The sequence below is a fragment of the Microtus ochrogaster genome, chromosome 1, assembly GCF_000317375.1.
Source record: "Microtus ochrogaster isolate Prairie Vole_2 chromosome 1, MicOch1.0, whole genome shotgun sequence".
Taxonomy (NCBI): domain Eukaryota; kingdom Metazoa; phylum Chordata; class Mammalia; order Rodentia; family Cricetidae; genus Microtus; species Microtus ochrogaster.
In genome coordinates, this window is record NC_022009.1 from 43,681,073 (window position 1) to 43,705,197 (window position 24,125).

Below are 24,125 nucleotides of genomic sequence, written 5' to 3' on the forward strand. Positions count from 1 at the left end.
CGGCCCGCGGCCCCCGGGGGGTGCCCCGGCGGGGCTGGCTGGCCTTCTGCTTCTCTCTCAGCAGACCGCGGTGCGGATGGCGGGGCTATGGGCTGTGGCCGGGATCGGGCCCGGGGCGCTGCTGGCTCTGCGTGCTCTTCTGGCCGCCGCACACCCGCAGTGCCTGGACTTCAGGCCGCCCTTCCGGCCGCCACAGCCGCTGAGCTTCTGCGCGCAGTACTCGGCTTTCGGCTGCTGCACTGCGGAGCAGGACGCGGCGCTGGCCAGGCGCTTCCGGGCCCTGGAGGCTCGCCTGGACGCCGGGATGTGGGCGACGTGTGCCGGCTACGCGCTGGATCTGTTGTGCCAGGTGAGCGGGCTCACGGTGGCAGGGCACGCGGGGCCTGATCTCCGGGAGGGGTGGGGGAGAGGGCCGGAGTGGCGATGGCATCCCCATAAGGGCGAGATTTCAGGAGTGGGTCCTGGATTTTGAGGCGATGACAACCCCACTGAGGCGGAGTTTAGAAGTTGGTACCGGACTTTGGAGTTTGGTTGTCCAAGAGGGAATGACTTGGCTGGCACCAGGCATCTCAGGGCAGCTCTTGTCATTCATTTGCTTTGCAAAGATGTTGGGTCTTTTAGGAACCTCAGTTCCTCTTAGAGAGTAGAGAGTCCCATTCTTTGGGACGTCCTGGAATCTGCATCCGGTGTCCCATCTCAGAGAGCCCTGCCCCTGTCAGGTACCAGGGTGAAGTCTTTGCTAGACCGAGGAAGGCAGGATGGATGGGAAGAGGATGTGACCAAAATATGGGGCGTGACTGTGTGGACAGTCTTCGTACTGCTGATCCCAATAAGGACCCATCCTCAGTCATACCCAGTGGAGCAGTCTGTGAGTCCATTTCTCAGGGCCAGGGTGAACCAAGTCCTGCAGGGCTGTACATGCTTAAAACATCCACCTTTCCGTTCTACTATTGGTCGGGCTTCTCACCTGGGAGAGGTTCCCTCCCTAGACCTCCGTTACCCATCTCATCTCCCCTCTAATGGTGGAGCCCTTACTTCGATCCACACTGAACTACCATTTTCCTTTTGTTAATGTAGAGTTTCTGACCACAGCCCCCTGGGTCTCCTCTGCGTGACTGATCTGATCGCAGGAATGCCAGCCTGGCAGGGAAGCCCCAAGGCTGTCCCCTAACCCGTAGGACCGTGAAGTGAAGGGATTCATCAGTGGAAGGGGCCCTACTAAGCAGTACAAAGTTCCAGTCCCAGCCAGCAGGGGGCAGGCTAGAGGAGCAAGGTAGAGGCCTGATGGGTTTGCTATCACTGCCTCTCCTGATTGTGAACTTGAGAGGCTCGTGGTAGTCTCTCAGTTACATTATCTTTAAAACAGGGACAGATTTCTGCCCCCGACCCCATGCCATGAAGATTAAATGACTCAGGTAGAGCGGTTTAATTGGGATTAAATTAATAGGTAATTCCTCTATTGTTTTCTTGCCAGTCCAGGGAGAGGGTGAGAATCAGTGGCTGCTTCAGAAAAGGTGGGCAGTTGTTCAGGGGTGACACGACCCTGTAAGAGGGCACCTGGGTGACAAAAGGTGAAGGGTGTAGAGGACAGCATAGTACTCTAGTGTTCTGTTCCTGTTGTAGCTCCCAAGACTCCACTTGGTGTACCCCAAGAGAGCCAGAGTGTGTGGTGAACCACCCACCTCTCTCCCCAGCCTGGAGGGCCACCCGAACAGGCCCACTGGTCTCCCTGCAGCACCCAGGTCACCTTTACTTAGAGGGTATTTACCATGTGCTGGGCTGGACAGGACCCGGAGGAGGAAGGAACCAATCTTGAGGGTGTTTGCTAGCAGGAGACACCTCTTTTTCCTCGGGAACCTGCCCAAAATGGCCTGGCCTGAGCAGCCTGTGGTAGAGCATCTGCTCATACCTCCAGGGAGGCGTCTCTGGGGGTGACCTCATGTCTGGACTGAGCTTGCAACAGGCAGTCTGCCAAGGCTGTGGCATGGTCTCCCTGAGGAGGTCCTGGGAGAGTGTGGGAGCACCACGGTCACTGCCACCAGTCTCAAGGAGCCTTACCTATAGGTTTCCATCAGGGATCATTTAGAGCTCACCACTGTCTGGCGGAGGCCCCTTCTTGAGGCTTTGCCTTCCTCTGGGAAAGCATGTCAGGCTTTGGTCGCAGATGGCAACCTCACTGTGGCTGGTGTGTGGCTCACACGTGGTTCACTTCTCAGTAGCTGAACGCAGGAGTTCATCAGCGGAGTTACTGAATTGTGATCTGTAGCAGGGCTTAGCAGACTCTGGCACTCGACAGACGTGTCTCCAGGGCAAGTGAGGAGTTGGTTCTGTGCTCTGGGCCCAGAGGCAGTTGGCAAGTCACAGACTTAGTCTCCAAAGCCTCTCCCTTCATTTTGGGAGACAGACAGACAGACACACAAGCAAGGGATTTTCCCAAGGTTCCGGGGCAAGTAGCCAAAGGCCCTCGGAAATCTGGGACAGCCTGGAAGAGTGATCATTGAGTTACTCCCTCGGGGTTCATCTTATTTGAACATTTACTGAACAGGCACATGACGTCTCGGTTCATTGCTCACAACAACTCTATGCGCTGGAGTTCTCTCCAACCTTAAAGAGGGTGAGATAGGCATAGAAAAGTAAGGAGTTTACCAAACACATGCAGCATAAACCCTGACTCCAAAGCCCTTCCTGTAGTCACCTCGTAACACTGTCTCCAGCCCTGAAGTCAAATCGTGTGCTGGATCTTGGGATGCCTGCCCCCAAGGGCCCCACAGTCTGTGGGGTGGACAGGCAGGCAACGAGATAACTGAGTCATGGCCAGGCCGGGCAGCCAGGCCACCTCTGGCGAAGCAGAGGTGATGGCAGGAGAGGAAAGTTGCTTCTGGAGATGACAGATTACCAGGTGAAAAATCTATGTGTGAGTCAGAGACAGAGTGTCATGAGCATCCAAGGGCCAGGAGCCTACCCTGGGAAAAGGAGGAAGGAGGAGACTTGTGGGTTGGGCCTTGCATCATGAATAGGAGTTTGCCAGATGTGGAAGTGAGGGTGGAAGGAACATCCCGAAGAGAGAACATTGTGTGCAAGACTCAGTCTTCCTGGCGGAGTGTGGTTGCTCCGGGTGGGGGGGGCATGACTTGAGGCCATGAGTCATGAGTGTCAGTAACTGATCTGGGGCAACCTTGGGGCATTCAGATGACAGGCGCCTTGTTCCTGTGGATGTTTCACTGCTTACCCCTGGACAAGTGACTGCCCACCCTCTCTGCCAGCAGCAATTCCTGCCCCTTTTGTCCTTTACTAATTCTGGGTAGCTCTGGTCTGAGCCCCACACTCATACTGTGTGTGAGAAAGAATACAGAAACTATATGTAAGACGCTGCTAGACTCAGTGGTTACTGTGTGGGCCAAAGGCCTCACCAGGTCCCCAGAGCCCCTGTGCCCTCCCTGTGTTCTGGTTGAGTTCCCACAAGGAAAGGGCTATCCGGTTATATCGTGTCTCTCTTGTGTCTTTGGAGCCAAGGCCAGTGACGTGTTGGTGGAAAGTGTTGGTGGTGGTTGAGTGAAGTGTTGGTGTCAAGAGCACAAGGCTGGCTGTTGTAAAGCTTGGGGCTGAGTCCTGGTCTGGCCAATTCTGGGCATGTGGCCACTGTGAGCCTAAGTTCCTCACCTATGACACCAGAGTCACAGTGACACTGGCTTGCAGAAAGGAAGTGAAGCCCGTGTGTACACAGTCTTCTCTGGTCTTCCCTGGACTACTGCTGGCCAATGAGAGCATCCAGAGCATCCCGGGAGGGCTGGCCCTGTAGTCTGGGGTTTGGCTATCCGGCCTGTCATACAGAATGCAGGGTGGAGCGTGTGAAAGATGACACTTTAGATGGGGGCAGTGAGCAGAAATGTCAAGAACACACAGGGCCCTTAACTTGTCAGGTGGGACTTAGTGCACAGCCATAGAGGGACCTGGGGACAGACAGCCCATGAACGACTGAAGCTATTACAGTAGGAACCCTGGCCTGGAGTTAGGAACACAGCTCTGAAGTTTGCTGTTCTCTTGCTTTCTACTGAGGTTTCTGCTTCAACCCCAGCCTAGTTTCCTGTACGAGCAGACAGTGTATATTGTGGTCATCTTCTCTATCTAGGAATTGCATCTCTAAAACTCTGGGGAACTGAGTCAGCCCTGGGGTTGGGGGGAGTATCAACAAGGGTCTGTTGTACCAGAGAAAAGAAGCCTGGGTTCTGGAGTGTTTTGCTGTGAGCCCAGCAGGGAGATGGTCTGGCAAGACTGTGTTGGGTGGGGTGGAAGGCGGACATGTTACCTATCCATACTCATAGACTTGCTTCTTGAGGCAGTAACTCTCCTCCCATATAGTGTCCATGGTGATCTGAATGAGGTTCACAGCCTCTCTCAAGTGGGGAAACTGTATGGCAGAAAAAGCGATGAGGTCTACCCAAGGCAGAGCTGGGGAAAGGACCCTGAGAGCCTTTCTGGTCAGGTGGTACCCAAGGAGATCCATTAATCTCACAGACTTCTGTGTTGGTAGCTGCAGGGAGGACAGCTCCAGGGTCCTACTGACAGGAGCTGAGGGCGGGATAGATGGCCTTGAATATCCTGGAAGACAGAGGCGTGGGTCCCATACTCACACAGGTACTGTGCACATGCTGGTGCTGGCTGTCTGGTTCTGCAGAGAGTAGGGTAGACCTGAAACTAAACTCAGATGCCTCTATATACTACTAACCGAGCATATTACTGAATGACACTGGGAGCCCTGAGCCTCAGTTTCCCCACTGTGAAGTACTCATAAACATTGAATGACTAGTAGGAGTGTTTTGACAGTTACACTGAGGTGGCCAGAAGGCTGGTAAGGTAGACTAGTTTTCACTGTCCCCTCACCATTTGCTGTGGCCTACTGTGCCCTGGGTTTATGTGAGGGTCTGGGATATAGCAGTGAAGATGGTTTTTCGAGACAGGGTTTCTCTGTAGCTTTGGAGCCTGCCCTGGAACTAGCTCTTGTAGACCAGGCTGGCCTTGAACTCACAGAGATCTGCCTGCTGTTGCCTCCTGAGTGCTGGGATTAAAGGCATGTGCCACACCGCCTGGCAAAGAAAACATTTTTTTGCTCTGATAGAGTGCATATTCTAAAGAAGACAGACAATACACAAACATAATGCCATATTTTGCTATAATGAAGGTTCATGGTAAAGTTATTTTTTGTGTGTCTGTGCTTTGTTTTCCTGAGTAGTCAGAGGCCAGGAAGTAATGGTAAGGAGGTGTGGAGGGGAAGCTCAGATCTTAGGAGGTGACCCTTGAATGGTGACACAAAAGCAAGGAGTAGATTTTGCAGGTGTGGACACTCCTCCTAGCATCTCTGAGCCCTCCTGTCCCTACAGGAATGCTCGCCCTATGCAGCCCACCTCTATGACGCCGAGGATCCGGCCACCCCACTGCGGACAGTGCCTGGCCTCTGTGAGGATTATTGCCTGGACATGTGGCAGACCTGCCGAGGCCTTTTTCGATACCTTTCCCCCGACCGTGAGCTCTGGGCCCTGGAGAGCAACAGGGCCAAGTTATGCCGCTACCTGTCCCTAGATGACACCGATTACTGTTTCCCAAGCCTGCTGGTCAACGAGAACCTGAACTCAAACCTGGGCCGTGTAGTGGCTGATGCCAAGGGCTGCCTGCAGCTGTGTCTGGAGGAGGTGGCCAATGGGCTTCGAAACCCCGTTGCCATGGTACATGCTGGGGATGGCAGCCACCGCTTCTTCGTGGCCGAGCAGGTGGGGCTGGTGTGGACCTACCTGCCTGACCGCTCTCGCCTGGAGAAGCCCTTCCTGAATGTGAGCCAAGCAGTGCTCACGTCCCCCTGGGAAGGGGATGAGCGTGGCTTCCTGGGCCTTGCCTTCCACCCCCGCTTCCCACACCCCAGCAAGCTCTATGTCTACTATTCTGTGGCGGTCGGCTTCCGAGAGTGGATCCGTATCAGCGAGTTCAGAGTCTCAGAGGATGATGAGAACACCGTGGATCATGGCTCAGAGAGGTGGCTTCCTGGGAGCCCCAGCCAAGGGAGGGCTGGGTGGTCACGTGGGAGGCTGCGTGACACACACATAGTTGTGACTGCACGAGCAAGTCTGTTTTAAATACTGTGACTATTTAACACCCCCATGGGGGCCTGAATCACATGCTCTGGGGCCTGGGGAAGAATGAGTTTGCAAAACAGACCTGGTGTCGGGTCATGCCCTGACCCCTGCCTCTGGCCTCCTGGGCCAGATGCTTCTCTCCTCTTCTGCTGCAGGCTCTAGAGATAGTCGCTTCATCTGACTCATAAAACTGGATGAGGTCACAACTCAGAGGGGAAGTGACCTGTTGGGTCACACAGCTTGGAAGTATCCAAGCTGGAGTCCTGGTCTGGCCCAAAAAGTACATCCCATTACTGGGCCTGCTGGACTGCTGTCCCTACGGCCAGCATTTTCCCCATTCTCTGTCTTCCGGCAGCTGGGGCTCTTTTTCCTGCCCAGACTATAAGTCTCTCTGTCTCTGTCTGTCTGTCTGTCTGTCCCCCCCCCCTTTCAGGGTCTTGCATAGCCCAGGCTGACCTGGAACCTCCCATGTGTCAAAGACTGGTCTTAAACTCTTGATTCTTTGTTTCTACCTCCCGAGTACTGGGGTTGCAGACCGTGGTGACCCTGCCCAGCTTTTACCCCATTTAATCTGCTCCTACCTCTAGGCCCCCCAGTGCCTGAGAACTTACTATCTGTTGTTTATGCCCAACTATTTCAGGGAGGAGTTGACCTGGCTTGGTCACCCTGCTCCAGAGACTTTCCCAGGCAGAAGTGGATACTGAAAATTAGAGTCTTGGTCGCTAGTGTTGGAAGGACAGCCTGGGAAAGGAGGCACTGAGTCTGGGCCACTGGAGGGAGTTGCCGCCTCCTATGGATGGAGGGACCCAGGGAGAAGTGAGGCCCCAGAACTGTGGGGCAGGTCTGGTTGGGACTCAATCAGACTGGAATCACGGGGGAAGGGCCTCTATTGTATAGATATTGCCAGAAACACAAACACCAACTCAACATCTGACTCCCCTAATGCTTTCTATTGGCTGAGATTGTTCAGCTAGCAAAGGAGCATGGGAAATGTAGTTAAATGATGCTGCCTGTCCCTACCTCTAAGTAAAAAGCAAGTAAGAACAAGACCAGGCTCAGGTGTGTTGGTGAAAAGGTGAAAAAAAGGACACCTTGTATTTGATGAAACTGTGAAATGTTGACATGAGACATATAAAAAATGAGAAACACCCTCAAAACAGTAGCTTTGTGGGTTGATAGACCTCTTATCTTGTTGCAATTAATTTTGACTTTTGAGATATCTGGCAGCCGGTGGGTGGGGAAGAAAAACAGAATTTTCAAGCCTGGGAGACCACTTCACAGTGGGAGAAAGTTTGTCCCAGGGATCAGACAGAGGGGAGATGGAGGATGAAATACATGTTTCTCCAACAGTGACATTAAAAGTGACTTGTGATAAAAACTGAAGTTGGAAATCAAGAGTGGCGGATACATGTCCTGTAATTGCTTCAGTTAGGAAGTGGCGGCAATCAGATCGGGGGATCCAGAGTTCAAAGTCATCTATGTCTATATAGCATGTTTCAGGCTAGCCTAAGCTACCTGAGACCCTGCCTTAAAAAAATCAGATGTGGTGGTATAAGCCTTTAGTCCCAGCACTATGGAGTCCAAAGCAGGTGGATTCCTGTGAGTTCAAGGCCAGCTTGATCTACACAGTGAGTTCTAGGGCTTCCAGGGAATCCAGGGATATATAGGGAAATCCTTCCTAAAAACAAACAAACATCCTGGAACAGAAGAGGGAGCTCTATAGTTAAAGCATTTGCTCCTTTTCTGGGGGACTCGAATTCAGTTTCCAGCACCCATACCGAGCAGCTTATAAGAACCAGTAACTCCAGTACCAGCAGATCTGGGCTCTCTTCTGGCCTCTGAGGATACCTGCACACACATGGCACATGGGTGACCCACAGACTGCGTTGTCCTCTGCTTTGATGACCCTGAGCTTGGGGCTGTGTAAGGGTCATATGTATCAACCTCACCATGGAAACACTCCGGTGTTGATGATGAAGGAAGTACTCAAGACGGGGGTCTAAAGGCTTTGACTCTGTGTTTTGTTTTTGTGTTTTTTTCCTGTTCTGCTTTCATAACTGACAATGAGGTCAGTACAGTGACTGGTCCTCTTGAACCTGATCATTCTGGGACCCATTTTTTTTTGGGGGGGGATTAGTACAGGGGTTAACCACTTGACAAAGAGAGGGTTGCAGAAGGGTAGGGGAGGGCCAGTGACCTAAGATCATCAACTGCGGTATGTGGTAGCTGCTGGGGCGGAGGAACCAACTGGAGGAGTTTGTGTGGCTGAGTTCTGCCACTGGCTGAGATGTCCACAGTGGTCATTCTCATGTCATTATACCTGCTGCTTCTCAAGACAGAATAGCAGTGTCTCCTTTCCTCCTGCTTTCCCAGATCCATGGCAAGTCCTGATGGGAAGCCAGCTGACTGGGTACAGGGAAAGTTTCTTCCAGTGGCAGTAAAGAGGTCCCAGGGGGTGTGGATAAAGGGTCCATCCCACTGTCCTGAACAGCTCATCACTAACAGCCAATGGAACATGTCAACCGTGCTCTGATTCACCAGTGGGAAATGGAGGAGATGACAAGCTTCCTTTGGGTACCAGGGATGGGAAGCAGTTGGAAAACACTGGTTCAGAGTCCTGGCCACAGCTCTGATGCTGATGGCCTGTGTGCCCTTGAGTGGGTACCACTTGGCCTCTTCGAGCATCCAGGTCCTTCCGTGACACAGTGATGTGAATGATCCCTACTCAACCTACCTGTAGGTTGTAAAAAACAACATGTTACAAGAGAAAGAAAGCCTTTCCCACTGCGGAATGGCATCTGAGAGAAGGTTTTACTCCTGTCTGGGATTGTCATTTGGAAGATGCTTTTATTGAGCAGGTGCTTATCTTTCTTTAGGATAATCCTGGAGATTGAAGAACCAGCCTCCAATCACAATGGGGGCCAGCTGCTTTTTGGGGATGATGGCTACCTCTACATCTTTACTGGAGATGGCGGGATGGCCGGAGACCCCTTTGGGAAGTTTGGAAATGCGCAAAACAAGTATGCCCTGATTCTGCTCGGCTGAGGCTCCGGTTTGCACACAGAACTTCTTGTGTTTCTGGAGGGAGAGCCACTGCCACTACCACAGAGCAGGGTGGTAGCCCCAGTTAGCTGGGACCCCAGCTAAGTCACTTACCCCCATTGGTTAGCGAGGACAATGACAAGCTCCGTGGGAGACTGTCATGAGGAAAGGAGGTGCCTGTGGTTGTCAAGGATCAGGAACAGTGCCTATTGTCACAGATACCAGAGAAGTGACAGCAGTGAGCCTTTGGGAAGATGGGACTTTCTCCAAGGTGAGCTCTGGCCTGCTGGGCCTTGCTGGGGTCAGGCAGGTACTCCCATGACAAAGGGGCAGCTAGAGTCAGTCTCTTACTCCCATAAGAGACCCAGAAACTGAGTGCAATCTCTTTTCTTCTTCCTTTTTAATTTGTTTTTTGTTTGTTTGTTTGTTTGTTTTGCTGAGTGCAATCTCATCTTAATTTCCCTATTTCCTGTTTTGAGCAAATGGCCTGGCCCCCTCCTCTCACGTGTGCGTGCATGCACATAAACACACATGGAGAATTGTGCATGCATGCAGGGGTGTTCGGGACTCCAGACTGAAGAACCAGTCTCCAACCACGAAGCCAGCTTCTCCTATCCCAAATGCACAGTCTCTCTTGGCTCAGAAAGTAACAGTAGTGAGGGCGTATGGATTCCAGTTTGTGGCTTGTGCATCCCTGTTTGACAGTGAGAAGTATCCCACCTTTTCATGTTGGCCGTGTGCTTGGAGCTGAAGCTGAAGAACAAGATGAGGGTTCTTGGATAATTGAGCTGAAGTTAGAAGCATCATTTTGGCTGGGCAGTGGTGGCGCATGCTTTTAATCCCAGCACTCAGGAGGCAGAGGCAGGCAGATCTCTGTGAGTTCAAGACCAGCCTGGTTTACAAGAGCTAGTTCCAGGACAGGCTCCAAAGCAACACAGAGAGACCCTGTCTCTCTTTTTTTTATTTTTATTTTTTTAATATTTATTTATTTATTTATTCATTATGGATACAATATTCTGTCTGTGTGTATGTCTGCAGGCCAGAAGAGGGCACCAGACCTCATTACAGATGGTTGTAAGCCACCATGTGGTTGCCAGGAATTGAACTCAGGATCTTTGGAAGAGCAGGCAGTGCTCTTAACCACTGAGCCATCTCTGCAGCCCGAGACCCTGTCTCGAAAAAAAAAAAAGCATCATTTTGCTTCTAGGGGTTTTTGTCTGTAGATCCTGGAGCTGGATGTGGGGTGTGAAGGCGGGGGCCTGGAGTGCCTGGTTACAGGGATGAACCATTGCCACTGGCCTGTTTATCACTATGACAGGACACCTGTGAGGGAAACACTGGGTTCTGATGCCATGTCTCAGTGACAGGTACACAAATGTGTTACCTAAGTGAGCTGCATCAACTCTGCCTTGTTAGGCAGGCTGGAGGGAGGAGTCAGCGCCCATGTGCTAACAGAGGGCGAAGGATGCCCTGAGTAGGCACATCAGGAACCACCCAGAAAACCTTTGCTTCCATCCTGCTAACTCCAGGTATTTTCTAGGTCAATGGTTCTCAACTTACTTAATGGCGTGACTCTTCTATACAGTTCTTCATGCTGTGATGACCCCCTCAACCATAAAATTAAATTGTTTCATTGCCACTCTGCAACTGTAACTTTGCTACTGTTTCGAATCATAATGTAAATATATGATATTCTACCCCAAAGGGATCACGACCCCACAGGTTGAGAACCATCTAGATGTTTCCCATTGTGAATCACTTTGCTCATGTGGTCAATGAAGCCATCAGCTACTTTCACCCTCCCCGCCAGAGCCGCCAGGAGATTAGAGCACATGTTCCCTCTCCCTCAACTATACTTGGTACTATTTGATATATCCGCACTTTGTGGACCCCTGCTATGTGGGAGCACCTGACTGACTATGAGAAAAACGTAAATAGGAGATATTTTTTCTAGTACAATCTTAACTTTATAGCATAACTACGTGAACAGAAGCACCCACAATATTATAGCTTAGAATAGCGGCATTCCATAGACGGTTGTGGTGAAGAGCTTGGGTTTCTAGAACCAGGTTGGTTGCCGGCTTATCCTAGCTCGGGTTTCCTCTATAAAGGACAGCTCTGACCTGAAAGGTCAGTTGTGAGGAGGCAGTGCAGCGATAGGTGGCGAGTTAGAGCTTGCAGCAGTTAGAGCTGCTCAGCTAGTGCGGGACAGACACGCAGGAGGGTGTGCAGAGGGCTGGTGCAGATGGCTGAGCAGGGCTGGACTCACCGTCCCTGCCCCCTGAGCGGACCCAGTGTAACCAGCCGGCGTTCTCCGCCCCGGCCGCAGGTCGGCGCTGCTGGGCAAGGTGCTGCGCATCGACGTGGACCGCAACGAGCGTGGCCCGCTCTACCGTATCCCTCCCGACAACCCGTTCGTGGACGACCCCGGAGCGCGGCCCGAGGTCTACGCCCTGGGAGTGCGCAACATGTGGCGCTGCTCCTTCGACCGCGGAGACCCGATGTCTGGCACTGGCCGTGGGCGCCTGTTCTGTGGGGACGTGGGCCAGAACAAGTACGAGGAAGTGGACCTGGTGGAGAGAGGCCGCAACTATGGCTGGCGTGCTCGCGAGGGCTTCGAGTGCTACGATCGCAAGTTGTGCGCCAACGCCTCCCTCGGTGACCGCGTCCCTGGGGACCTTCAAATAGGATCCCTCTGGTTCTCTCCCCACCCCTCACCCCCGTTAGATCTGCCCACAGCTTTCCCCTGCGCAGACCCTCAACATGGATCCAGTCTGTCCCATCCCATCACCCTGGGGACTTCCCGACTCGGATCGGCATTCCTCCAGAACCCCAGACCTATCCGCCATCTCCACTCCTCCTGGGCCCGTAGATCGAGATCTGCCCCGTTTCTCAGGGAAACTCCAATCCAGATCCCACCCCACGGGGACCCTCCTGCCTCACTCCCTCCCTGGAATCCATCTCCCCACCTCCCCCACCTCCACATAGCTTTGTCCCCTGCCTCTATCACAGGACTGACTTTTCCCACTCCCTACCTCCCTGTTCTTTGGGGCTTCCTTCGAGCAATATTTTAGGTTCCTCCTCACCACGCACCTCCTGCTGAACCCCTAAAAATACGGTTATGCCCCTTTGAGAGCTTTTCTTGCCCAGACCACGCCATCTCCGTGCGTGGCTCAGGACTGTCTGTGAAGCACTAGGCCTCAGGATGAACCCACTTTCTCACCCGCCCTTCAGATGATGTGCTGCCGATTTTCGCCTACCCTCACAAGCTGGGCAAATCAGTCACTGGGGGCTATGTGTACCGGGGCTGCGAGTACCCCAACCTCAACGGCCTCTACATTTTTGGCGATTTCATGAGTGGGTAAGTGGCCTACACTCTTCCTAATTGGTAAAAGGAGTTCCCGTTTGTATGGTTCTGCTTAGAAGTGGACCAAACAGGTCTTTTCCTCAGGGAGAAAATCCGGGTCATTCTTAGGAATGCAAAGACGGATGGATGGAAGGATGAATGGATGGACAGGTGGATGAATGGGTGGACGAGTGGATAGATGGATTCCCTTGTGCAGCACACTAACCATGACCTCATAGTTTATCTTTCTCTGCAGGCGACTGATGTCCCTCCGCGAGAACCCAGAGACCGGGCAGTGGAAGTACAGTGAGGTCTGCATGGGCCGGGGGCAGACATGTGCTTTCCCAGGCCTCATCAACAACTACTATCCACATATCATCTCCTTTGCAGAGGATGAGGCCGGTGAGCATCCCAAGACCCCGCCATCCTTTGCCCATGCTTGGCACTGTCACCAGCCACCAGCCCTGGCCATCTTTCTGGCTTCTGCCGTTAAAGAAGCTCAAGCACGAAATGACTTTCATCCTGGGGAAGGGCGTGTTCTGGGGCTTGGTCTTTTCCCTCGCGCATTCTTGTATCAGCCCTAGACCCTCTGTCCCGAGCTTCCCTTTTCTTATCTGGAAGCAACTGTCCTCCACCCCCATGGCGGTGTAGATGGGAGAGCTAGAGATGTAATGGGCACAAGTCCCCAGCGTTAGCAGGCTCGGGGAAGACCTGCAGTAAGGAGTTTTAGGCAGGTGAGAGAAGAGGTGGGTTTCTGATGGCAGATGTGTCTGAGCTACTGAGGGAACCAAGCTGACATTTTAGAGCATGCAGGCACAGCCTCCTAGCCTGTTCCTGGAGCTCACATTCCCAGCAGGGGACAGAGGGGGAAGGGAGAGAAGAAGGGACCACAGAGGCTGGATCCCACTCCAGTCTCCTGCCTTTGTCCTTGGCCCTGGGATTGTTCCCAGACAAAAGGCCAGGGGCCCCCAGAAGGCCCTGGTGCAGGCTTGTTGAAGTTTCCAGGCAACGCTCACACTCACCACAGCCTTTGGAGGGGTATCCCCTGCAGGGCCCAGTGCCCAAAGCCCCCAGGGCCTAGTCTGGGAAACCTTTGTTGAACTGACACTCCCCCACCCCCATTAGAATGTAAGTTTCCCAAAGAGCAGCCCCAGCCTCCCCCAACCCCCCAGGCCCCACGGAGGTTCCTAAGCTCACCAAGCCCTTGGAAGCCTTTTCTTTTGGTCAGTAGGGGGCTAATATGATTTAGAAGCAGCATCCCAATTCAGAGTCTGAAGGAAGGTGCAGTTCTCAAGAGCCCTTCCTCAGTGATTTGAGTGACACAGAGTGACCAAACCAGGAGGAGGCGCAGTGAGCTGGCTAGCCCAAGGCCAGCCCTGGATCCTGTAAAATATCAGTGCTGCCAGCTGGATCAAAACAGCCTCTTCCGGCTCCCAGGCTCTCTAGGTGTGCTTTGGACACATCAAATGATGTTACAAGGACCTCTGCTGCCCCAGAGGCATTCACAGCACAGAGACCAAGAGGACAGGGCCACCCTAGAAAGCACTGGCAGCTTCAGCATTGTCCTTGTGCATATATAGGACATAGGGACCCAGCTTCCAGATGATCATAGCCATCAGAATAGGCCTGGCTGAACCCCATCGAAGCAGGGAGCAGGGTAATGCTGGATGGAGGTGGGAGGCTCCATCTATGGGCCTAAGCAGGATGAGATACCTGGGTACTGTGCCACAGACGACAAAGGCATGCTGAGGTGATAGGTGGCCCCAACACCCCCTCAGGGCTGGTGGACGGGATGGGAGGTCAGCCTTTGAGCCCGAGGGGAGGCTAAGTGGGACAGAATTGTCTCCATTGGGTTGCAGACACTTTTCTCATTGCCTTGTTTCCCATCTACAGGGGAGCTGTACTTCATGTCCACGGGCGTGCCCAGTGCCACAGCCGCACGCGGGGTCATCTACAAAGTGATAGACCCCTCCAGGTGAGTCCCTGAACTACAGCCTAGGAAGAGACAATGGATTTACTGCAGACAGTAAGCTCCCCTTCTTCCTCTTACTCCCACATCCCCACCTCAATCTCCCTGCTTCAGCTTTTGCTGTGACGTCCCCTCCTTGGTTCAAGGCCTACCCCAGCTCCTTCTGTGTACAACTAAGCCTTCTCAGCTCTCCATTGTGGAATGAAGCTGGGGCCCCTAACCCGCCGTAATTGGCAGCGCGCCCCGTGGGTATCACCCTGTAGCCTCCAGGTGCCTTCCCTGACGCACTTGCTCTCCCGTCCTACCTGGTCCTCTCTCTGTTGTCGTCACTTGGCCGTGGCGTCTCACCTGTCCAGAGTCTCTAGGATAAAGGCTGTGTCTCCTCATCCCGTCACACCCTTCGGGTCCTGGGAATGCTGCAGAGCAAATACTAGGGTGTGTTTAATGAATGATTGGATGATGATCTTCCTGGAACCCCCTTCCTAGCCTATAGATTCTTTGCTTCTCCCTCAGAGTAGCCAATGACCCTAAACTTTGAGACACACTAGGTGTAAAGAAATCCTAAAACACATACATACCGAACATAAAAAAGTGGTTTTCAGCCAGCATAGGGGTATATACTTGTAACCCCAGCTATTTAGGAGGCTGGGGAAGAAGCTGCCAGTCTGAGGTCAGCTTCTGAGAGTTAAAAACTAGCCTAGGTAATTTAGTGAGATGAGAGAGAGAGAGAAAGAGAGAGAGAGAGAGAGAGAGAGAGAGAGAGAGAGAGAGAAGGGGTTGGACAGACTAGGAATGTAGAGGGCTTGTCTAGAATACACAAGGTCTTGAGTTATGTCTCTAGTTCATTTTAAAATTTTTTATTATGATTTATTTACTTTTATGTTCATTGACATTTTCCCTTCATGTATGTCTATGTGAGGATGTTGGATCCCCTGGAACTGGAGTTCCTGACAGTTGTGAGCTGCCATGTGGGTGCTGGGAATTGAACCCAGGTCCTCTGGAAGAGCAATCAGTGCTGTTAACTACTGCTGAGCCATCTCTCCAGCCTCTCTCCAGTTTATTTTTGTGTTGCTGTCTGCATAGAAGACAATGGCTACAGAACAGCATGAGGCACTTCCAGGAGTGAGTGGTGCCATTGCTGAGGAGGACACTAATCCAGAGGGAGAGTGGCCAGAAAGGTCATTGTATAACGCACATTCTCACGGGGTTGAAAGTGTGCAATGGCAAGGGGGCCATTGTGGCAGCCTAATGTTTGGGGAAGTCTTTTGTATTTTCATAAGTCTCTAAACGTATGGCTTCTGGAGGAGCATTTTCTTGAACAGGTAATTGTCAGTGTGTGTGTGTGTGTGTGTGGTGTATAGGTATAGGTGTATGTGTTTGCATGTATGTGGATGCACGTGTGTGGGTGTGCATGTGGAGGTTGGGTGCCTCCCTCCTTTCCTCTCCACTTTATATATCGAGGCAGCGTCTTTCTCCTGAACCCAGAGCTCATAATTTGCTAGTCTGGCTAGCCAGCTGGCTTCAGGGATTCCCTGTGTGCTCTTTGGATTACAAACAGGTTGCTATGCCCACCTCGTATTTACAGGAGTGCTGGGTTCCCAACTCCAGTCTTCACTCTTGTGCCATAAGTGCTTCCCCTGAGTCTCTCCCCAGGCCCCTGGGTTAGCTTTCGTTTTTGGATGCAGGTTCTCTCTATTATGTAGCTCTAGATGTCCTATAACTCTGTGTATGCCAGACTGGCCTTGAACACACAGAGACCCACCTACCTAGGTCTCCTGAAGTGCTGGAATTAAAGAAGTGTACTACCACACCTGACTAAATTTATTACTAATTTTTAACTCCCCTTCCATGTGTGTGTATGTGTGTGCACACGAGCATGTATGTATATGTGTGTGTGCATGTGTGTGATGTATGTGAGTGCAGGCAAGCACGTGGCATGCCACGGAGAGGGCACCTCTCAGTTCTTAGTCTCCAGGTTAGCAGGCCCAAGCCTTTCTGGACCATTCTCCTAGCTGTCTCCTATCTCGTGGTTGGATGGCTGGGATGACGGATGTGGGATTGCAGCCAACTCTGCATGGGTGCTGCAGCTCTGAACTTACATTATTGGCTTGCATGATAGCACTTATCCACTGAGGCATTTCCTTGGTGCCTGCTTTGCTGTTTTGAGATAGGATCTTGTCATGTTGCCTAGGCTGGACTGAGATTTTCAATCCTCCTGCCTCAGCTCCTCAGGGCTGGGATCACAGGTACGCACCACCCTACCAGGGGCTCTCAGTTTTTATGAAGATTGCTTTAGTCCCCCCACACCTATTTTTTTGTTTTATTTATTTATTTATTTATTTATTTATTTATTTATTTATTTTTAAGACAAGGTCTTGTGTGGTCTAGGCTGGCTTTGAGTCGTCAGGCCTCTAACTCTCAGATGCTCTCATGCCCAGTATATGTTCCTTCTTGGTCTCAGGACCCCACATCTCATTTAGTCAACATGTTTTCATCACTCTTATTGTTTCCAGGCCAAAATGGGAGCTTCTCAGACTCCTTGCTCCTCACACACAGTGTGTGTTGTTTCATGACTTACAGAAGTACAAATTGATCAGTTAATGACATAACTACTTCTCTTCCTCCACCTCTTCCTCCCTCATCCTTTCCTCCTCCCTCCCTTTCCTCCCACTCCCTCTCCTCCCCTCCCCTCCCCCTTCCCTTCCCCTTATCCCTCTCCTCCTCCCTTCCTCTTCTTTCGAGACAGAGTTTCTCTGTGTAGCCCTGGCCATCCTGTAACTCGCTCAGTTGACCAGGCTGGCCTTGAACTCACAGAGATCTGCCTTTTTCTGCCTCCCGAGTGCTGGGATTAAAGGCAGGCACCACCACCACCTGGGTCATGATTAACTTCTTTTCACAAAGCCATAAGCATACTTTCTCCCGTTATACACCTCCATCTTGTTTTTCACAAGTTCCCATCCGCTTTCATCTTGGTGACTTCATACCTGGACCACAGTCAGCCTCGCACTCATCTCATTTGCTTGTCCCTGAGGATCATCACATGGTACCATCATCACTCTCAAAGGGATGCTAGCCATGGTCTGCTGAGTCACTGAGCCATCCTCATCTTTCACAGTTCTTGGAAGCTGATGTTATTTTCATTAAAAAAAAAAAGAAAGAAAGAAAGAAACACTGGGGCTAGAGAGCCGGCTCAGCGACTAAGAACACTGGCTGCTCTTCCAGAGGACCTAGGTTAGGTTCCCAGCATCCACATGACAGCTCACAGCTATCTGGAACCAGTTTCAGGAATCAGAGCCCTCTGCTGGCCTTGCACTCATGTGGCACACAGACATATATGTAGGCAAAACACTCACACACATAAAGAAAAACAAATAAAAAGAATGATTCTCTAAGGACCTGTCACTTATACTAAACACCTAATTCCTGCCAGATGTCACCCTAGCTGCTCCTGGTCTTTGATTTTTCAACACCCTCCCTCTTGATTCATTGTCCCTGCATATGAAGAGAGGAACCAGAAGGACTTTGACTTTTTTTTTCTCAAGGTTTTGGGGTTAGAGGCAGGCAGAAGTGGGTAGAAGTCCTCCCTTTTATTTATGTCTTTTGGAAGAAATGTGTGTTCTGGCAGCCATACCTCAGGGGCCTGGTAGCAGACATGTAGAAAAGGAAGATAGGGAGGAAGTTCCTGGGGAGAGATCACTGCCCAAACAGAGCCACTGTGGTGTTTTGCAGCATAACGTACAAAGATTTAATTAAAAAATTAATTTCCTTAAGAGACAACACCCTCCTCTGCTTACCCAATGGGAGGTCAGAGTAGAGATGGCTACACCTCCAGCTTTGAGAAGTCTGTGTGGCTTGCAGAAGCACATGTCCCCTCCTCTGCCAAGTCTATCAGGAGGCTACCTCATCATGTGGCTATTTCAATCCCAGGCTGTCGGAACCCCCATTGAAGTCCTGGGCCCACGTGGGGCAGTCTGGGAACAGGGTCGGACCCATTCAAAGAATCACAGATCAACAGCCAAAAACTAATTAAGATGGAATTCTGGTCTTTGTGTTTCTGCAGGATGGGGAAGGAGGCTGTTCACACCCCGGCAACTTTTCTGATTCTTTTCTCTGAACTGCAGTCCCCAGGGCTGTGCTGGGCCTGCTGAAGTCAGCTTCCCACGACTCTTCCCTTTTGAGCACTAAGTCTTTTAGCTTGCCTTAACTAGCTCCATATTTTTCCATACAGTACTGTGTGCCATCAGAAACCCAGAAACTAGAGGCAGAGAGAGAGATTTATCAAAGGCTTGCGGTAGAAGGGGTGGGCAGGAATGGGGCATCAAAGGATCATGGTGGGCAATGTGGAGTGGGGGGCTTCAGAGGGGCAGGGTGCTGCAGGGCCCCTGGTAAGAGGTATTCAGTGCCTGGACACTAGTTACGGCTCTGATCATACCAGTATGGCCCCTACCCTCTTTGCCTCGCTGCAAGGGAAGGTGATGGGGTGGGAGGATACAGCGCGAGGGTGCAGGATGCTCAAGGCTGACTCCCAGTCCTGATCTTCTGTGTGTGTTTGGCAGACGGGCACCTCCAGGGAAGTGTAAGATACACCCTGCTCAGGTGAAGGTGAAGAGTCGTCTCATCCCCTTTGTGCCCAAGGAAAGTAAGTGTTCTCTAGTGGGAGAAGGAGCTCCTGCTACCCCTCAGGTCAGGCGGGGCCCCAGAAGGACCAAGAATGCTTCCACAGCCCCTGTACCTAGTACCGTGTCTGACACCTATTAGACCCCCAGCCAGTGTCCATGGACCTGCAAGCACAATGCATCTTGCTTGACAGATCTTTCAACCAGGTCCCAGACAGTGAAGGCAACCGTAGGAGGCTGCAGCCTCAGGCAGGATGTGGCAAGAAGAGGATAGCTGTATCAAGCAAGGGATGCTCAGAGTTCTTGGGAGGAGCACACAGAGAGGATGTCTTATCCGTAAGGGGGTGGAGCACTTTTAACCCTCTTGGTTCCGGACAGAGGGAGCCATGAGTAAACCCTGTGTTCTGAAGGCCATTCAAGGCTGTGAATGACTGCCTGGGATAGAATCTTGTAAAAGGGTAGAGGGGACTGTTCCATTGGGAACAGTGGCTTGGGATAGTAAGATTTTTTTTTGCATAACAAGAGAAGAAGTAAATCCATTTGTCTGTCCATCAGCTCACCCATTCATCCACCTTCAATCCATCAACACATCAGCCATTCATTCACTCACAAATAGTCATCCATGAACCCATCCAGTCATCGATCCACCTATCATCATCCATCTACCTACTTGTCCACCCATTCATCAATATACCTATCCACCATCCACTCATCCATTCATCTGTCAGTTCATCAATCTACTATCCATCCACTCAATCATAAATCCGTTCATCATCATCCATCTAGCCATCATCCATCCAAACTTCAATTCATCTCCCTACCCATCCATCCAAACATCAGTTCATCTACCCACCCATCATCCAATTGCTTATGAATCCATCTATCCATTCATCATCCACCTATCCATCTACCCACCAGACCACCCAGCATCCATCTGGCTATTATTCATCTATTTTGCCAGTCAGCAACCATATACATCTAATCATCCATCCATCCATTCAGCCATCCATCCAGCCACCATTCATCCAGGAAGCCATTACCACCTAGTCAGTATCCATCCATTGACCCATTCATTCCCCCCAGCTATCATCCATCCAGCAATCCATCTGTCTTCGTTAGGGTTTCTATTGCCTTGATAAAATACAATGATCAAAAGCAACAAAGGGTTTATTTCCGCTTACAACTTTCAGGTCACACTCTATCACTGAGGGAACAGTGCAGGGCAGGAACCTGGAGGCAGGAACTGATGCAAAGGCCATGGAGAACACTGCTTACTGGCTTGCTTGCTAATGGCTTGCTCAGCCTACTTTTTTATATAACTCAGGACCACTTGCCCAGGGTTGGCACCACCCACAGTGCAATGGGCCCTTGCCAATCTTTTTTGTTTTGTTTTGGCTTTTCCAGACAGGGTTTCTCTGTGCAGCCCTGACTGTACTGAGACTCATTCTGAAGCTATCACTGGCTTCCATCTTTCTGGCCTTAGTTTCCTCATCGAAAACTGAGGGCAGGAAGCAATAAGTCCCTTGCTCCTGTAAACTGTCTAGACATCTCCCTTACTGCGCCTGAATTTCGGGAACTTCCCACTAACCTGGGAACTCCTAGGAGGGCAGAGCTTGGGACTGGACACAGCTCCTGCCCGCCAACCAGGGCTTGCTGAATGACTGAAGAAGTGCCAGACAGAGCTTGAATCCTTAGAGGTCAGGGTGATCCGTCAAACCCAGCTGGCCCACCAAAAGGCACCATAATCTTAGGGTCGGAGTGGAGCCAGACCAGGCATCTTTCCTTAGGATTGGTTTTCTGGCACAGGCTGGGCTGCACGGGTGGATAGCTGAGCTAGGCTAGATTCCCTTTGACCCCAGGCCTTTCCTGTGCGCAGAGTTCATCTGGACACCAGAGAGCACACCGCGCCCCACGGCCCGAGCCCCAACTAAGGCACCCCGCCGCAAGCGCCCCACAGCTGCTCCCCCTGCACCCACCATACGTCCCACAAAGCCCGCACGGCCCACCCGACGACCAGGGGCCCGGAAGGGAGGCGGGCGACGGCGGGGACGTCCCAGCACCGCGGTCCCCGCGCCCCAGAATGGCTCCGTGCGCCTGGTACGGCCCGCCGGCCTGAGCCCAGGCCGCGGGCGCGTGGAAGTGTTCGTAGGAGGCCACTGGGGTACGGTGTGCGATGACGCTTGGGACACCAAAGCGGCCACCGTGGTGTGTCGCCAGCTGGGCTTTGCGCACGCGGTGCGAGCAGTCAAGCGCGCGGAGTTCGGAGAAGGTCGCGCGCTACCGATCTTGCTGGACGACGTGCGTTGCACGGGCAATGAGCGCAACCTGCTGGAGTGCGCGCACGCAGGCGTGGGCACGCATAACTGCAAGCACGAAGAGGACGCTGGCGTCGAGTGCAGCCACCGAGACCCGGACCTGTAGCCTGGCCTCATCTACCTGACTCTGCCACCCTGGGAGGATTGAGCCCGGAATGCCCCTTTGGTTTGTGGGCACCCCGTGCAGCGCACACCTGCCTTGGTGGAGGTTCATTTGCATATGACCTCTGTGTCTCCCTTGGGTGTGTGTGTGTGGTTTGTGGATAAGATCTCTTACCTCTCAGCACTTCTGAGAGTGAGGGCAGCTACTCTTCTGGAATAGCACTTGATGGGGGAGGCTGGCTGCCTTTACAGTGTTAGACTGAGGGAAAGGGCTAGGCCTCCCCTGCCAGGGCTGAGTGACAGGCTCCATACCAACAGGAGCGTGGTCGGAGAAACATGGTCAGTGTGAGCAGGTGACGCAGCAGTCAGAGGCACCGCAAAAAAAGATCAGGCAGCCTGAAAGCCAGAGCGAAGAATCTTATAGGGTCAGGGGGCCTTTGCCATACACCAGGAATCAGGCTGCTGAAGGGAATCAAGCATCCATGACAGAAGGTGGACTAGAGGGCCTGGAGGACCTTGAAGGCCACTTGCTGCGCTCTGCAGGCACCCTGGACAAGCTACTGGGTCCCCTCCATCCCTGAAGACTCTGACCGTCACCTATTCATGAGACAGAAGCACCTTTAAGCTTCTGTTCAACCTCTGGGCTCCAGTTGGAGATGGTGGGGTCTACTTTTATCGCCTTACTGTCTTCATCACCTCCCAGGGGATCCTCAGATACCCCCCACCCCATCTATTGGCTAAGAAGCCTTCGGACTGTCAAGACTACTCATCACGCTGTGTCAACAATTCAACTACTTGCAATCCTTCCCTCCCTCCTCGTGTCACCTGCCACACACCTGGAAACTGGGATGCAAGATGAGGGGGCAGAGCAAAAAGGGCGGGGCCTGCAGCTTCTCTCGGGCTCTGTGGGAAGAGAGTTCCTTGTTCATGGAAGAAGGCCTCACCTGTGGCTCTGTGCCAGGTGCGGATAGCTGTAACTTAGCTTCAGATAGGGGTAGAGCCAGGGAAACAAACGAGTCACCAGGCAGGGAGGACAGGATGTGGCCTGTGTCAGGCAGTTGTGGCCAGGGCTCTGTCATTCCCGCACTGGGTTCTGGTCTGAACAGGCCCGTGCCGTGTTCCAGGCAGGGGAATTGGTGCAGGCTCAGGTGTCCGCTCCTGTAGACCGCAGCTGAGCAGAGGCCTGCTGAAAGGGAGCTGGGGCTCACCCCCACCGCTCTGCCCCTCTCCACACTGGTTGTCCTCTGAAATAAATAAATAAGAAAGTTCCTGAACTGTTAAGGAAATGACAGAAAAAGAAAACATCACTTCCTGGAGCAAAGCCGTGCAGTCACAAGGCCCGAGAGCCGTGGAGCCTGTGTCCTGTGTGTCTTCACTCTGCAGTTCCAGGTCGAGGTGCAGAGTTTCTGTACAGCCTATCCTGCTTATTGATCCGAGGGAGAGGCTTGAGCGTGGATGACAGTATGCTGTGCAGGTATACTGGGTCTGTCAGGATTAGCAGAGATAGCTCTTTCAACCTTCAACTCCTAAGACACCTCTGTCCACCTTTGTTTTATTATTTTGTTGTTGTTGTTTTGGCTTCTTGAGACAGGTTTCTCTGTTTAGCCTTGGCTGTCCTGAACTTGCTCTGTAGACCAGGCTGGCCTCCAACTCACAGAGCTCTGCCTGTTTCTGCTTCCATAGTGCTGGGATTAAAGGCTTGTGCTGCCATTGCCTGGCTCTGTGGCCACCTCTTACATTAGACTAGAAGGTGCTTCCAGTCCTGTGTGGCCTGAGGACAGCCAGTCACTTAACTGCTCTGAGCCTTGTGAGAAAATGGAGGTAATAAGATTTCTGGACTTAAGGTAGCATTACAGATGTAACCGATGCGTTCCATGAATCTTCTGTAAAGAAATCTCAGTTCTGATTTGGTGACATCCCTGTCCTTCCTCAGTGCTTTCCCCATTCCTGTCCTTCCTCAGTGTCTCCCCCATCCTATCCTTCCTCAGTGTCTCCCCCATCCTGTCCTTCCTCAGTGTCTCCCCCATCCTGTCCTTCCTCAGTGTCTCCCCCATCCTGTCCTTCCTCAGTGTCTCCCCCATCCTGTTCTTCCTCAGTGTCTCCCCCATCCTGTCCTTCCTCAGTGTCTCCCCTATGCCTGTCCCATTCCCGATCTTCCTCAGTCAGTGGCTCCAGATTCACCTTTGCTGAATCTCTGACGGTTCCTGGTGAGAAACGGCACTCCATTGAGGCATGTTCTGACTAGTTTTTATGTCAACTTAACACTAGCTAGAATCATTTGAGAAGTGGGAACCTCTGTTGAGAAAATGAGTCCACCGGATTGGCATGTGGGAACGCCTGTGTATTATTTTCTTGATTGATGATTGGTGTGGAAGGATCACAGCCCACTGTGGGCGGTGCCACCACTGGGTGGGTGGTCCTAGGTGGTGTAAGAAAGTAGGTGGAGCAAACCATGGGGGAGCAAGCCAACAAGCAGCGCTCCTCCATGGCCTCTACATCAGTTCTTGCTTCCAGGCTCCTGCTTTGCGTTCTTGCTCTGACTTCCCTGGATGAAGGACTACAAGATGTAAGCTTCAATAAACCCTTTTCTCCCTGAGTTGCTTTTGGTCA

General features: G+C 52.1%; 1 protein-coding gene across 3 annotated transcripts; it reads left to right on the forward strand.

Annotated features, from left to right (window-relative positions):
- Hhipl1 (HHIP like 1) lies at positions 1-23,126 on the forward strand. Of its 3 annotated transcripts, XM_005343532.2 has the most exons (9): positions 1-349; positions 5,379-6,025; positions 9,002-9,145; positions 11,497-11,825; positions 12,402-12,528; positions 12,770-12,915; positions 14,407-14,488; positions 19,039-19,121; positions 20,975-23,126. In XM_005343532.2, exons 1-9 carry the CDS (start codon positions 77-79, stop codon positions 21,517-21,519), a joined length of 2,376 nt encoding a protein of 791 aa, XP_005343589.1. In that variant the 5' UTR covers positions 1-76; the 3' UTR covers positions 21,520-23,126. The 3 variants fall into 3 exon arrangements, with proteins under 3 accessions (XP_005343589.1, XP_026636826.1, XP_026636828.1); XM_026781025.1 differs by lacking the exon at positions 9,002-9,145; XM_026781027.1 differs by lacking the exons at positions 19,039-19,121; positions 20,975-23,126 and adding an exon at positions 18,543-18,767.
- The last annotated feature ends 999 nt before the right edge of the window (positions 23,127-24,125 follow it).

What these genes read in the sequence shown, in the direction of transcription:
- Hhipl1 (XM_005343532.2), top strand. Translation starts at nt 77, where the DNA reads ATGGCGGGGCTATGGGCTGTGGCCGGGATCGGGCCCGGGGCGCTGCTG. An exon ending in CTTTGCAGAGGATGAGGCCG is followed by an intron (nt 12,916 to 14,406) that starts GTGAGCATCCCA and finishes TCCCATCTACAG; the next exon opens with GGGAGCTGTACTTCATGTCC. An exon ending in AAAGTGATAGACCCCTCCAG is followed by an intron (nt 14,489 to 19,038) that starts GTGAGTCCCTGA and finishes TGTGTTTGGCAG; the next exon opens with ACGGGCACCTCCAGGGAAGT.